Source organism: Mesoplodon bidens (genome assembly GCF_964165515.1).
Source record: "Mesoplodon bidens genome assembly, chromosome: 2".
NCBI lineage: Eukaryota > Metazoa > Chordata > Mammalia > Artiodactyla > Ziphiidae > Mesoplodon > Mesoplodon bidens.
Window position 1 is genome coordinate 160,005,645 of NC_138177.1, and position 16,373 is coordinate 160,022,017.

The window sequence follows — 16,373 nt, forward strand, 5'->3', positions numbered from 1 at the left end:
TCCAAAGATAAGTCTAGAGGCCGGGGGGCTCCAGCAGCCCACAGCCAAAAGGGACTTGCACTCACCCCAGACGTTCACCCAGTTCCTGGAAAATATGTAACACCACAGGTTTGTCTTGGGAAAAGGGTTTTCCTCAATATAACAAGAGTCATAGGTGTTTGGCTAAAGAAAAACTGATATGGAAATCATTTGTGATGAGACTGGGCATCAGGGCTGAGTCAATAAAGGCTCACTTCAGGGGTGAGAGGAAGCTTGGGCGGGGGAACAGGAGTCAGCCTCCAGCAAGGGCCTCGGTGTCCTTTGCTGCCACCAGCAAGACATTTCCAGAAGGCTTCCCCTGGTTGCATCATGGTGTTCTCTCCATTCCCCAGCGGGGAGAGCAGACAGCAGGTGGGAGGGGCAGAGGGCTTGGGAGGGGGCGGCAAGCACCTCCTGTATGTCACTTTCTCCCCGGCCGGGTGGGTCGGGGGTGGAGTGGTGGTTTATGCTTGGCCCTGGAAGATTCTTCAAGCCTGAATCAGATCCAGGCTCTGCACATACCTTGGTTAAGAGATAAAGCCCACAGAAGGTGTGCTGGGAGCACAGAAGCCAGAGGCTATCGACCGAGGAGCTGCACAGAGAAGGAGACGGTGAAGCCGAACCTTGTAGATGACAGGCTTTGCAGGAACTGTTGTATCTAGGGAACCACAGTGGGAGTGGTACCCACCGGCAGGCAGTGTACAGTACCTTGTACACAGTATGTGCTTGGTGAGTAAATGAATGAATGAAAGTTCCCCTGAGGATGTCCATTTTCAGGGATGCTGAGATTTAAACCAAGATCTCCTAATATTCCTCCCTCTCAATTTAAAATTAGGCAGCAATTCCTTGCAGATCACTATTGTCATCTTGTGGGGCGTGTCTCTCAGCACCCAAACATCCTGACTGTACGAGAAGCTTCTTAAGAAGAAATGCTATCCACGCAGTCTGCTCTGAGCTCTCCTATTACTGAAAGCAGAGCTTAGAGCTTTCTGCAGAGGAACTCCAAGCCACTTTTTCCATAATCAACTACATGCATTAAAGGGAGTGATTTTTTTTTTATTCTCCCCAAGCCAGATTCCATTAAGGAGGCCCCATTTAACGGAAGTCAATTTACCAAAAAGAAAAAAAATTGAGCATAATTGCTTAAATACATTTTATGTTGTACTACGGCAGCAATTTCCTGGGCAAACTTGGAATTCCCCAGGCCCCCCATAGTGAAGTTAATATGGACAGAAAGGTTTGAAGGGGAGAATCTCTCTTTGTGTTTCTCTTCTTTAATTATGATTCTAACAGGGAGCAAAATTAAAGAGGATCCTGGGAGGAGGAGGAGGGAGGGAAAGTAAAGGAACAGGATAGAATTCAGCCTGAACTGTTCCACTGCCTTCCCTGAGTACAGAGGCTCTATCTAGCATGAGTGGGATGGTTTGGGTTTGAATCCCACTTCTGCCACTTAATAGCTGTGTGACCTTGTGCAAGTTTCTTAACCTCTCTGTGCAGCCAGGTGGTGCAAGGGGAAAAGGCATTATGAGCATGCAAAGGCAGAGAAACACTAAAAAGCAGTGTGTGTTCCAGTTCATGTAGGTCTTCTGTTTGACTAGAGAATGGGGGGCGGTGTCTGTCTTTCTGCAAGTCTGTGTGACGTGCTCAGAGAGGGAAAGCAGGCAAACGTCAGACCAGGAAGGCTTCACTGGGAAGGTGGCATTTGACCAGAGGCTTTGAGGAAGTGAGAGGGTGAGTCAGGTGGCAGTCTGGGAGAAGACCCAGCCAGGAGGCAGAGAAACTGTCAAGTGCAAAGGCCCCGAGGCAGGAGCGGTCCTGCCCTGTTTTGGGGTGTTTTTTTTGCGGTACGCAGGCCTCTCACTGCTGTGGCCTCTCCCGTTGTGGAGCACAGGCTCCAGATGTGCAGGCTCAGCGGCCATGGCTCACGGGCCCAGCCGCTCCGCGGCATGTGGGATCCCCCCAGACTGGGGCACGAACCCGTGTCCCCTGCATCGGCAGGTGGACTCTCAACCACTGCGCCACCAGGGAAGCCCGGTCCTGGCCAGTTTTGAACAGCATGGAGACCCGTGTGGCTGGAGCGTAAAGCATAAGTAGAGGAGGAGACAGGAGAGGTGAAGACACACTGGCTTTTTTAATGCCTGTAGACCCTGGTATGGTCTTTGACTCTAAGGATTAGAGCCACTGAATATTTGTTTTTAATTAACTCTATTAAGGTATAATTTACATAAAATAAGATTACCCATTTTATTTTATTTATTTATTTTTCTGCATTGGGTCTTGGCTGCTGTGCATGGGCGAGCGGGGGCTACTCTTTGTTGTGGCGTGCGGGCTTATCATTGCGGTGGCTTCTGTTGTTGCAGAGCACGGGCTCTAGGCGTGCAGGGTTCAGTAGTTGTGGCACGTGGGCTCCAGAGCGCAGGCTCAGTAGTTGTGGCGCACGGGCTTAGTTGCTCCACGGCATGGGGGATCTTCCCAGAGCAGGGCTCGAACCCGTGTCCCCTGCATTGGCAGGTGGGTTCTTAACCATTGCACCACCAGGGAAGTCCCTAAAATTACCCATTTTAAATGTACAGTTCTGGGGCCTTTGACAATGTGTATATGCCATATCACCACCATTTCATTCAAGTTATAGAACATTTTCATCACCCCAGAAGGTTCCCCTGTACTCCTTCCCAGGCAATCCCCACCTGTACCTCTCACCCCCAGCTTTGGCAACCACTGATGTGCCTTCTCTCACTGTAGATTAGTCTTTTAAAGAGTTTCATATAAAGGGATTCACACAGTATATACTCTTTTATCACTAAGCATAATGCTTTTGAGAATCATTCCTGTTGTTGTGTGCATCAGTAGTTTGTTCTTTTTATTGGAGAGTTTTGAGTGAGGCATGATACCATCGCGATGGCAGAGTTTAATGTGATGATTCCAACATTTAAGCCTCCCATTCTCTGATAGATGCCAAGAAAACTCTCAAATGCGCATTCATGTCCAAGGAGGCAATAGTGCAGAGTAAAGATGCACAGCGCCCTGAGTTTAAGCGTTGGGAACGAACAACCATCATCAGGATTCCTGGGAGCAGGTGACGGTGTGGGAGAAATGGGAGGCAGGGCATGTCCCTTCGGGCTCCTGCAGCCTGTACCATTGGGGGTTAAGGCAGATCCCAGGGCTGGAGGATACCAACTTTCTGACTTCCGGTTACAAGCTTGATCATTACTCTCTTCCTGCTCTTGGGACCCCAGCATCCTCCCCTCATTCCATTTTTCAGTGAACAGCCTTTGGTTATGAATTATTCAGGTAAATTCTCCCTATTTCTACTTCCCTTATGTAAATAGCCTCCAGGCTTTGTCACTGAGATAGAATTGAATTTGGCCTGGGGAAGAAAAAACCCACAATACTGTTTGTGGCTCCTTAGAAAACTTAAATGACTCTGCCTGTAATAAAGTATTTTAAATGGGGGCTGGTGAAATACAGTAATTGGTTTCTGTAATAGCTCTTACCATAGCAATATGGGTGATATTCCTGGAGGTTGGTGTATGTCAGCATTTTCATTATAGTAAAAACTCAGTTTTGCAGGGTGAGAAGCTCCTTAGTTAGTTCCTTTGTCTAATACGCGTTTATGGAGACCCACCATGCTGGATCTCTTCCTTTCACCCCTCCAGATCATCTCCCCTCCCTTGTCTACCCTGCTCCATACTTAGGAAGACTTACTTGTGAGACTACATCAGTATGCTCCCTTGCCCTCTGGCTTCCAATTTGGGCTAGATCAACAGAAGCATCAGCAGTAGATTGGAGGAGGGGAGGGGAGGGAGGAGAGTGTGTCTTGCTCCCTCCTTGTGGGATTTTCACAAACTGGCTGTCGTCTCCACTGACTGAGATCTGGGTCCTGCATGGTGGCCCTTTCTATGCAACACTCTCCTTCAGGGATAACCGTGTCCTCTCCAGGCCTGTGAGTGGAAACCAGACCCCTGTTAACAGCCTCAGGATACTGCCCCATCCCTGGTGGTGAAGAGGCCATTCGTTCAACTGGAATTATTCTCATATCACCGAGCCACCTGTTTTCTGCTGGAATCCTGACACACCTGCTTTGTATCAAGCATTGTGTTAGGTGCTTAGTACGAAGATGAAGAATAAAGATGATGGAGAATAACATAGCAGCTGCCATTTACCAAGAGTTTTCTATTTTCCAGAGACCGTGCTAAAGTCTTTTTTGTGGATTATCTCATTCAATCCGGGCAGCCCTTTGGGAGAGGGATTATTATCTTCATTTTACAGATGAAGTTACAGAGAATTTAAGTAATTTTCATAAGATAACACAGCCGATCCCTCTAGAGTCCCAGCTTCTCCCCTCCCCCACCCACCCACCAGTCTGCACTGCCCTCTTTGAGGCATTATCCTAGGGAGACACACACCTAGATAAATGAATTATAATTTTAATAACATGCTGTGTGGCATCACAGAGGAGGGGGAAGGAAAATTATGTTTATTGAGCTAATATGTGTCAGATACTGGGCTAGGTTCTTTGCCCTTAAGGCATCTCACATATTCCCACAGACTCTCCGGGCCAGTGTTTTTCCTCCATTTTCAGAAATATCAACTGGTCCCAGGTCACACTGGTAGGAAGTGGTGAAGCCTGGATCTGAACCCAAGTCCGTGTGGCTTCAGAGCCAAGGAGAATAGGAAAGGCCTTCCTGGGGACATGGTATCTGAGGGCATCCCGAAGTCGTCTCAAGTGATACGGCTGGTGCAGGAGAGAGGGTTACGCGTGGGTACATTCCAGGCAGAAAAGGCAAAGGCATAGAAAAGGAGAAAGCTTGGAATGCTTTGATGTAAGCAGGGTGTCCAGGCGGGGTGGGAGCGATGGTGCCAAAGGGGATACATCAGGAGATTTGGTCCCTGATTCAGACGCAGGGAGGAGGAGCGGAGAGACACTGGGCATTGGCCCGCTGGAGGCTGTGGGGTTGAGGAGAGAAGGGTGAGGGGCTCCTGGGGTGCAGGACAGCGAGCAGAGCGACGAGGGGCATCCAGGGCTTAGCCTGGGTGTGGCGGAGGGGCCAGCACTGAGCAGAGACCCGTTCAAGCAGGGGACAGTGCGGAAAGTTTGGGAAGCCAGTCTTGCGTGGGCACTGGGGAGCCATGGAAGGCTCTTGAGCTCTGAGCAACTCTAGGGGGAAAGATCTGATTGACCTGAAAGCTGGCTCAGGACACAGCTGGTCGAGAGGCTGGGGCAGTGCCTGGCGACGGTTGGGGATATCCTGGTTTCCCACCCACTGAGCCGGACTGGCTGAAAGCAGACAAGGCTAATCTGAGGGCAGAGAGGTGGCCCAGCAGTGGGGGCTGGCATCTTGTGGAGGAGCAGAGACAGGGGCAGGAGCCAGAGGAGACCCAGTGCCTAGTTAATGACCCCAAAACAGGCTCTCACACCTGGGAAGGGCTGTGCTGCCTGTAGTGGCTGCCTGAGCCCTTTCTCCTGACTCCTTCGCGTCCCTGAGGGGCTGGCTCGGGGTAGCTGAACCTCTGCCCGGGAGTAGGGAGCTGAACCTCTGCTGGAGAGCTGGGCTGGTCCTCTGCTTGGGCCTGGACCTTTGCGGGGAATCTGGATCTCTGCTGGGGGTGGGTATGTGAACATCTGCTGGGGTGACGGGCCTCTGCTAGGAGGGCTGGACCTCTCTCCTGGGCAGCTAGACCTCTGCTGAAGGTGGAGAAATAGGCCTCTGTTCCAGGCCTGAAGGATCGCCCCCTCCTCTCAGCAACTCAGCGGTGGGAAGAGCCCCTGGGGGAACCAGCTCCAGCGGCCCAGGCTGCAGGCTACTGGTGGGCGACCGGGCCAGCACGGCCTTCCCTTCTGCCAGGCCTGGGAGGAGGCCCCAGCACACATGGGCAGTGGGGAGACTCCCGGGTGCCCGGTCTCAGGCAGCTGTGGTCCCTGACCCCGTCTTCCTGTCCCCACAGGTTCACTGGAGCCAGCCTCCCAGCCCCCGTCATCAGCAGCAAAAACTGGCTGCGGCTGCACTTCACGTCGGACGGCAACCACCGGCAGCGCGGCTTCAGCGCCCAGTACCAAGGTAGGCGGGGCCGGGCTGCCCTGCTTCCTCAGGGGGCGGGGGGCGGCAGAGATGATGCCTGGGGCCATCTTGTCCCTGGACTGGGTCCAGTGTGTCTTCAGGGTACACTTGCCTCTGCTGTCCTGCTCTTATTTGCAGACTCAGAGGTCTGCATATCTGCGTCTCTACATCTGCCATTGTGGTCTGTTGTCCAAGGGAGGACACTTCTCAAATTGTGTAGAATGGTGTACCCTGAGCTGCCCGTCTTCAGGCCAGGAGAATCATACTAGTTTATACCAAGGGCCTCCTGAGAGCCAGGCACTGTGCTAGGCTCTTGGTCAGCGTCATCTCACTTAATCTTCATCATTACCCTGTGAAGTAAATACCATCACCATCCCCATTTGATGGACGAGAGACCTGAGGCCCAGAGAAATTAAGGCAGTTTCCCAAGACCATCTGAACTCCTGCCTTTTGAATCCAGAGCCCACCCTCTTAACCGGCAGAGTTTAGCCTACCCTGGTGTGAAGTGGGAGAGCTGCCCACATTTCACCTCTCGTTCATTTCACGTAGAACACAGACGTTTGACAAACGATAGGCAAAAAAGCTCTAGGGAGCTCTCTAGCTTAGGTGCTCAGATCTGTGAAGAGCTGTCTGGTGGCACGAGATCAGACCAAGAATGGCAGGTGGAAACTGCAGGTAAGCAGATTTCTGCTCCAATCGTGAAGAATTTCCTAACCCCGAGAGCCGCCCCTAAAAATGAGGGGGTTGGGGCTTCCCTGGTGGCGCAGTGGTTGAGGGTCCGCCTGCCGATGCAGGGGACGGGGGTTCGTGCCCCGGTCCAGGAAGATCCCACATGCCGCGGAGCGGCTGGGCCCGTGAGCCATGGCCGCTGAGCCTGCACGTCCGGAGCCTGTGCTCCGCGGCGGGAGAGGCCACAATGGTGAGAGGCCCGCGTACCACAAAAAAAAAAAAAAAAAAAAAAAAGAGTGGGTTGACCCCGAGGCAGGAAGCTCCCCACGCCTAGAGGAGATCCCAAAATCCAATGGATGGCTGGGAGTAGATGACAACATTCCTTTCCAACCTTGAGTTTGTTCAAAGTACACAAAATTTATCCACAGAGATAAACACCAAGGGTTGGCTTCAGAGTTGCTCCTTAAGCCATTACTATCACCAATTACAAACTGAGGTTGGTTCTAATGGATTCAGTGTGAACTTGTATTGCACACCCATTAAGCAGAAGGCCCTATATAAGACCCTGGGGAATAGAGTGGGCTGTGCTGTGAGTGAGAGAGTGTGGTATATTGGTGTGCGTAGGACACAGGCCTGATGGAAGAGTGAGCTGTGATCACCACCTCACCGCCGAGGGTCAGGAGGGAGCACTGACTCCAGTGGAGGAGGTCCTGGCAGCTTGTCCCTCCAAGCCTCACCTCGGAGGCTCTGAGCACACTGCTCACCCGGGAGGTGGCACCGGCAGAGAGGGGCCCCCCAAGACCAGGCTTTCAGGCTGGACACTGGGATAAAAGCAGCACTGGGAGCAGAAACATTACCTTGAAAATCTGAATCTTTTATGAATAGCCTCAGTTCCTTAGCCTTGGGTAGCAGGAGTCCCTTGAAATATTTTGAAAAATAAACAGGAGGGGCTCCCCTGGTGGTGCAGTGGTTGAGAGTCCGCCTGCCGATGCAGGGGACACAGGTTCGTGCCCCGGTCCAGAAGGATTCCACATGCCGCGGGGCGGCTGGGCCCGTGAGCCATGGCCGCTGAGCCTGCGCGTCCGGAGCCTGTGCTCCGTCCGCAGTGGGAGAGGCCACAACAGTGAGAGGCCCGCGTACCGCAAAAAATAAATAAATAAATAAACAGGAAACCAACCTGGTCTGACAAGCCTGGCTCCAAGAACTTTCCTGGATACATTTTTTCCGCCGCTGAGGTTGGGCCTTTGTGGGAATGAAGCACCTCTCTGGATCTTTCTGTTGTGTTTTCCGAAATAGGAAAGACGCAATGAATGTTATTGTTTCATCTGATTAAATAGGTGCCAAGTGTTTCTAATATTTCAAGTTTCTGAGGGCCCGTTTGTCATGGTCATAGATGAGGGTTTTCTGCCAGACAACAGACAATGAGGACCCAGGCCAGGCAGTCTCTAGGTCAGGAGCACACATCCATTGCACACCTACTGTGCACCAGGCCCTGTACTAGGCAGTGTATGAGTGTTGCCCCATTCGATCCTCCCCACAGTGCAGTGGCGAATATGTTTTTAATTTCTGTATTTCAGTGGAGGAAGCTGAGGTTCAGAGAGGTGTGTAACTTGCCCAACACGCACAGATCACACAGCCTATACATGGTGAAGCTCGAATTCATTCGCAGGCCTATGTGTGTTTTTCTGCAAAATCACAGGGCCTTCTCATGGTGCTTTGGGTGCCTCACATTTTCTATTTGACTGGTATCTTTTAAACTTTGTTTTGTTAATCTCACCCCACCATAAAAAAATACATTTTCCATCCCAACCCAGGACACACATATATATCTGCAGAACTAAAAGGAAAATGTCACCAAGTGGTATTTACCCTTAGTAGGGGTGAGGCACCCTGAAAATTTCTTTTTCAATTTTTAATGTTAGTTGCAACCTCGAAATCAATTTCACAAGTCTGTAGCAGGGAACAACCCACAATCTGAAAAGCTGTTTTAGTTATGAACTTCTCAAAAGCAGGCCCTTTCTTATTCTCTCTCTGACTCCCCCCAAGACAGCCCAGAACAGGATTTGCACATTGGTGTGTGCCAGTGTTTCTCTCTGGGTTTCAAGAACTTGACATTTATTACTTCATTCAGACCTAACAGCAACTGTGTAAAGCAGGTACTACTATTAGCCCCATTTTACAGATGAGGAATGAGAGCTGCAGAGAGGGTAGGTATCTGGCTCAAGGTCTCCTCGATAGAATGTCGGAGTCTGAGTTTGAACCCCAGCCGTGTTCATCTGGATCTGGCATCCTAATATACTGTGGTGTATACTGATTGTGTTAATACATGATTCTCCCCTGTGAACTTTCTCTCGTGTTTTCCAGACTGAGGGTTTATAGTGCAAGGGTCTACAATAATCATTTGGAAACTCATTTGGTAACTTTATAATGCAGGGTTTCTCAGCTTCTGCACAATTGACATCGTGGCCTGGATGATCCTCTGTTGTGGGAACCTGCCCCATGCACTGCAGGATGTTTAGCGGCATCCCTGGCCTCTACCCACTAGATGCTAGATGCCAGCAACACACACACACACACACACACACACACACACACGACAACCAAAAAGTCTCCAGACTTTGCCAAATGTCCCCTGAGTGCAAAATCACCCCCGAATGAGAACCATTGCTCTAAAGGAGTGAAAACTTTGGAACCACTAAAGACCATTCTAAGTTTTGCTACTTGCAAGTTCAGTCCCAAAGAGTAGCAGAGAGAGGTTTCAGCCAGGGGTCTAGTAGGAGACAGGAGCATACTTATTGCATGGCTTTAACTGAAGAAGGTTTAGTGAAGGGTCCAATTACAGAGGTAAAGGTGAGATTAAAGGAAACCCCAGAGGGTTTCTTTTTAATGAGATTACCCAGAGAATGAACAACAGAGAGGCCTTTACCACAGTAGAGAAAGGGCCAGGGGAGAGAAGAGCAAGAGCTGGAGCCATTGAAGAGGAGCTGCCTGGCACAACTGAGGAGCCTGACCACTGCCAACCTACAGTGCAGAAGCGGGGCCTAGGAATCTGTCACCAGTGCAGGAAGAGGGACCTGGAAATATCACCGGTGCAGAAGGAGGGGGCCTGGGAATCAGTAACCAGTGCAGGAGGGGGGCCCAGGAGTCAGTAACCAGTGCAGCAGAAGGGGGCCCGGGAATCTGTCACCAGTGCAAGAGGAGGAGGCCTGGGAATCACTAACCAGTGCAAGAGGAGGGGACCTGGGAATCAGTAACCAGTGCAGGAGGAGGGGGCCCCAGGAATCTGTAACCAGACCTTGCCCTTCTCCCTCCCTCACATCTGCTGTGCCTCCCATCTGCCAACCCAATAGGAAACCAGCAACAAGAGAACAGTCTGCTCTATGCCGTGGGAGACTGACCAGTTTGACCAGTGGGCCCCCTTGTTCTGTAGCCGTCCACAGGAGTCCGGCTCTGGGGGCACAGAGCAGCGGGGAGAAGTTTAAAGAATGGTCCTGAGGAGTCATCAGCACGGGATCAGCTTCACCCGTGCTCAGCTTTATGGCATTAGAGTCTCAAGGGATGTAGGGTGCTTCAGAGCCAACAGTTACCAACTCCTGATTATATCAATGGATGTTTTGTCCCAGAGAAACAAAAAATAAAATTAAAATAAATAAAATAAAATAAATCTAACTAACCTACAACACAGCACATTCCATTCCTGTCTCAATCCAATCAGAATTTAGGGCTGTTGGTAGCCAGACACAATTTTAACCAATACCACATGGTATCAGAGGATCTGAGTTCTAGGCTTGCTTTGCCTGGAGCTGGCTGTCGGAAGGTGGGCAATTGTATCTCATTTAACAAGCGTGTCCCATGTGACACTACCACGTGACAGCACAGAAAGATGAACACAACGAGGCCAGTCTCTGCTCTCAAGGAGAGCAGGTTCGAGAGCGGAACAGACATGAATCTACAACTTCTGTGCCACATGAGAAGAGCTATAGTTGAGGCCTGATGAAGGGTTCTAGGACTGGAGATAAAGAAGCACTTCGTTTTGCTGCACACACTTAAGGAGAGCCGGAAAAGGGCAGTGACTTCAGTGTGAGTCTCAAAAAGATGCCAGCCAGACAGTGGAAAGAAGCACTCCAGGTAGAGCTAAAGCAAGGTAGCGTGAAAGTGCTAAGTCTAAGGAACCACAAATATCTGCGTGTGTCTGGAGCACAGGTCAGCAAACTATAGCCTGCAGGCCAGACCTAGCGCTCTGTCTGTTTTCATATGGTTCTTGAGCTAAAAATGGGTTTTACATGTTTAAATAGTTGGAGGAAAAAAATCAGAAGAAGAAGAATATTTCATAGCACATAAAAGTTACGTGAAATTCAAATTTCAGTGTCCACAAATAAAGGTTTCTTGGAACTCAGTTACACTCATTCGTAGACAGATTGTCTACAACTGCTTCAGTGCTACCAGAGTTGGGTAGTTTGCAATTGAGATGATGGGCCACAGCCTAGTATATTTACTCACAGACCTTTTACAGAAAACATTTGCCGACCTAGAGCGAAGTCTGCAGTCCACAGCAGTGAGGGGTAGCGGGTCATGAGGCCGGAAAGAGAGGTGGGGGTCTCGTCGTAAAAAGCTGCAGTAAAGCTGGGCTTGGTTCCATGGTGATGAGAGGTGATCAGAAGTTTTAACAAGAGGGGAGGTGTGATCATGTTTTCATTCTAGAAAAATCTTTGCTCTAGAATGAAACTAGTGGGAGACAGTTAAGAGTTTCGGAGAATGAGAGGATGATGAGGATCCAGAGTTTAGGCAGAGGCAGTGGAGAGGGAGAGGGGGAGACAGACCAGAAGAGACCTTTCCATGGCAAACCACCCTGGACTCAGGACTCGTCAGATTTGGGAGTGAGGGGGGAGGGGGAAAGGAGATGAATGAGTCAGGGGTGAATCTTAGGTTTCTAGCTTGAGTAAGTGAGTAAAAAAAAAAAAAAAAGAAAAGAAAAGTACTATTCACCAAGGTAGTCTCTGGCACAGGGAGATGGGGGATGGTTTTGCTTGAGACACATTGATTCTGGGATAACAGGGGTTGAGAGACTATCTAATAAGTACTTGGCTATTCTGTCCATCTGTAGCTCAGAGAAGAAAGGTCTAGTCTAGAGATAAAGACGTAAACGGTTCAAGGCAAAGAAAGTAGAGGCTAAGGCCGCCAATCCCCTCTTAGGGCACGAGTCCTCCCCATGTGTGTAATATGGGCCCAAGAGAGTGTGCTTTTAAAGTGGGTTCCTTGGAGGCCAAGGGGTTCTTCCAGCAGCTGTTTTGCTAGGGGCTGAGCAGGTGGGATTTCCACCCCAGCTTCAACCAGAGAATTCTCTCTTTGACCTATCTGTAGCAGGCATTTACCTAAGCAGATTAAAATAGGTTCCTGTACCTGGCAACCCCAGGACTTGAGGTTCTATAAGGTTCCTTCCGGTTTGGAAGGCCACTGAGGTTGTATAATCAATCCCTCTGTCTCCAGGCGAGGAATATTTCCAGTCCTTCTCAGAGTGTTAATTGCTTTCTTGGTTTTTTTTTTTTTTTTTTTAAGCCTAAAGGGATGACAGTGAGAAGAGCCTTTTTTAAAATGCCCACAGTGGCCAATGATCACAAAGGGTGAGGGGCTTCCCTGGCAGGGAGGATAGCACCCCTCACTATTGCTTTCCTCATCTGTAGAGGGAATAATATTAACCCCACAGGGCTACTGGAAATTAAAGGAGCTCCTGGTAGAATATCGGACACGTGGCAGTCACTCAAGAAATGGAAACTTGAAGCTTCCTACCCCATCAGTCACCTTGACCCCCTGTTTGTTATCTGGGAAACCCTTGTGCAGTGACAGCGAGCTGCCCGCTCTGGCTCCTTCTCACACGGGCTCCCTTTGCTGCCACTCTGACCTGATGATCATCCTCTAGTGTCCGTCCCTCCCTTCAGCCAGATCCCAGCCTGGCCCCACTGTCCCTTCTCACTGCCTCTCTTGTCAAGTCAACCCTGGTGACCAGGAGACTGGAAGATATTCTGCTTTCTAGAAGTCCTGTGCTGAGTCTCCGTTGTCTGCCAAATAAACTTTCCATTTGAGAACAATTTGCATTTACTGAGATGCTTGAGGCTTTTTAGGTAACAAGCTGAAGCTTCTGTTTTTCACATGAACATGTTGCGTTCTTACTTGTGACTGATCCACAGTCCTGGGCCAGAGCAAAAATGCCTCAGGCATCCCATGGCCCAAGCTCTGACTCATCTGTCCTATTCTTGTTGGCCCTCTGAGCTGCCAGACCCTTACCAGCCTCATTTCCAGGTTTGGGCCTCTGGGGGCCTCAGCACAAGTCTCAGGAGCCCAGGGCCGGCTACCTACAAAGCCAAGCTCCTGAATTCAATCAAGAGGGAACCTGGACTTCCCTGGCAGTCCAGTGGCTAAGACTTCACCTTCCAATGCAGGGGGTGTGGGTTCGATCCCTGGTCAGGGAGCTAAGATCCCACATGCCTCACGGCCAAAAAACCAAAACGTAAAACAGAAGCAGTATTGTAACAAATTCAATAAAAACTTTTTAAAAAATGGTACACATCAAAAAAAAAAAAAAACTCTTAAAAAAAAAAAAAAAAAAGAGTGGGCCTGAACTGAAAAGTGGGCGTGAACACATATGTGATGCCCCTCACCTCACCAGGCTTCACGTGTAACCCCTTCCTTTGGCCAGAAATTAATTCAAAGTACATATTCTGTAACACTGGGTCATTTATCCACTCAGTCATCAAACCCTTATTGGGAACCTTCTATGTGCCTGGCTCTGTGTCAGTCCCTGGATGCAGACATAGGAGCTCATGAGGCAAATGGCTAGAAGCAGACCTGCTGTTCCCGTGTAATGAGGGCTTCAGCAGAGGTCCGAATGAAGCCTGGAGAGGGCACTGACTACTCCCTGAGACGTAGACAGAGAGGCAGAGAGGAAGTAACCTCTGAGTGAGGCCTTCCAACAAGAGGTGGCCAAGCAGAAAAGAGGAGAAAGGATGTTCCAGGGAGAGAGGAAAGTGTTGCAAAGGCAACTGAAACCAATAACTGATGGCCATAGTGATCCCTTAAACATCCTTCTTCCGGTCGTTTCCTCCAGCTGACTTCTGGGAAGTTGTTCGTGAAGACCACTGCACAGTCCATTATAATTAATAGCAAAGCATGTCTCTATTCTTTCTCAAGTTCTTTTCCCATTTAGGTTATTACAGAGTGTTGAGCAGAGTTCCCTGTGCTATACAGTAGGGTTAGGGTTAGGGTTATAACTGAATCAGTGTGCTGTATACCTGAAACTAACACAACATTGTTAATCAACTATATTCCAATATAAAACAAAAAAATTTTTTAATAGCAAACACGGTCCTAGGAATTAGAACGTGGACCACCCCCTACGCTGCCCCCCATCTACCATGCCAGGGTCCTCCTCTCCTTTAGCAATTCCAGCGGCACAGCGAGTTTTGCTGTGGTTAACCGAAAAACTGCACCAGCATCTCCCAGCAGAGCACTACTTACCACCTGAGTTGGGTTGATGATTCCTTTTGCCACCATATTTTAAAAATTGCGCAGCATGGGGGCTTCCCTGGTGGTGCAGTGGTTGAGAGTCCGCCTGCTGATGCAGGGGACACGGGTTCGTGCCCTGGTCCGGGAAGATCCCACATGCCGCGGAGCGGCTGAGCCCGTGAGCCATGGCCGCTGAGCCTGCGCATCCGGAGCCTGTGCTCCGCAATGAGAGAGGCCACAACAGTGAGAGGCCCGCGTACCGAAAAAAAAAAAAAATTGCGCAGCATGGTGCATAACCAGCTTCAGAGGAAGTTTGCAAAAATTTCTCAACTATCCATTATCCTTCAACACCTGCATTCTTAGCAGTGGTCATTGCCAGAGTTTTGAGTGTTCTTTTAATGATTTCTGTACCAAGTTTTTGCTCTTCATTTAGCTGGATCAGTGAATCCAAGCCTGGAATGCACTGAAGCAAAGCATCCAGGTGACGCTTTTGTCAACAGCAGCTCTTGTGGCATTCAGAGCATCTGGGACTCATCCTCTTCCACGTCACTTGTCCTAGCAATCTTCAGCAGAGTTACTCCATCTGAAGTTTTGCCAGATGTTCATTTAGTTTTTCTTTTTCATGGTCACTAACAGTAACATTCTAACTGCTCGGTGATTTCTTAACTATGTTTCTCCATTTCAATATTGTCCCCTTTTCCTTGCAAGAATGTAGCATCACCTTTGGTCCCAATAACCTCTCCAGTTTTTCCTAGGTCATAAAGCAAAACCTCTTAAAGATTGAGGGTCCAACTCACTTTTCCAAATACCACACCATCAGTAGCATCAGCCTTGTTGCGTTCATTCTGTGACACCAAAACCTGGAGCTTGGGCTCTTATAACCCAAAAGCCAATTTTCATCCTATTCCATTTGAGTGTACTGAGGGCATTTTCAACAATTATAACCAAAGACTTTCACTGGACATTGGCAAGTTCAAGAGTGGATACCAGAAACCATCATTATCCTGGAATCCCCATTTCTGAACTTTTGATGTATTATTCAAGCAGAGAGATACGTAATCTTAGTCAACTTTTGTGCCTTCAGTTCCTAATTCATCATACAGTGTTTTCCTGTCCTCTATTGTAAGCACACCCTTTGAACCTTTGTGGTTACATCAGAAATGATGTTGCTGATTTCTGTCTCCATTTTTAGACATTGTGGCAAATTGAGCAGTCTCTTCGGGGTTTAGCACAGGTTTGGGCTGCTTCCTTAGTTCAGCAGTTACAGCGTCAACACGCAGCCTCGCACCATTCCTGGTTTCCACCAGATTAGCACCTTAGCTAATCTTCTTGAAGCCTTCCATGGCAATCAAGAGTGCCAGTGCAGTAGCAGTGGTGGTGCCGCTCCAGCCTCTTCATTTGTGTTGGCAGCATCCCGATCAAGTCTGGTGCGATAGTTTTATATTTATCCTTTCAGTCAGTCGACCTGGCAACAGATACCTCATCTTTTGTTACTCTGAGGCATCTTCAGCTCTGTTCTGTAATCACTGTTCTTCCCACTGTTCTTCTCCGTAGTAAGGGCTTCCCCATCTGCTAGAAGGTCTACAGCTTGAAGCACTAGGTCTTAGGCATCTGCACCGAATTTTATGTCTTTGGCATGAATCTCAGTGAGATGAGGAGCCAGTGCGCCAGAACCTGGCTTTGTCCAGCAAAAGACAGTGAGTTAAAAAAGCCTTTCTGCAGGGCTGGTGACCAGGCAGCGAGGCAGGTCCTCAATGACAACGGAAGGGCAGAGTGCAGGATGCACACCCAAGTTTGCGAAGTGGCAATCAGATTGCCATTTTTAAAAGATCACTGTCTGCAGCATGTTTTAAGATGGGCCAGAGACAGTGAATCGGTGAACCAAAACCAAGCAAAAAAAAGGATGAGTTTAGGGCAGGAATGGCTTAGAACATTGAAAGAAGGATACACACTGGAGAAATTTTCTGAGGCTGAATGAACTGGATTTGGTGTGGATGTGGATGTGGGAGGACATGAAGGGATGGTCCAGCCAGCAGGACAGCCAGGTGGTGGGGAAAGGCGAGTGATCAGGCTGAGAGCAGGGGCTCACTGTTGTGGAGGGAAGTCTGAATCCACTGGGATGAGAAG

The 16,373-nt window shown here is 49.3% G+C and overlaps 1 protein-coding gene across 1 annotated transcript in view; it reads left to right on the forward strand.

Annotated features, from left to right (window-relative positions):
- The window catches only part of CSMD2 (CUB and Sushi multiple domains 2), a 675,416-nt gene that overhangs the window by 318,817 nt on the left and 340,226 nt on the right, over positions 1-16,373 (forward strand). Inside the window, 1 exon segment of the mRNA XM_081223918.1 lies at positions 5,965-6,077. Within this exon segment, the coding sequence (XP_081080044.1) occupies positions 5,965-6,077 (113 nt within the window).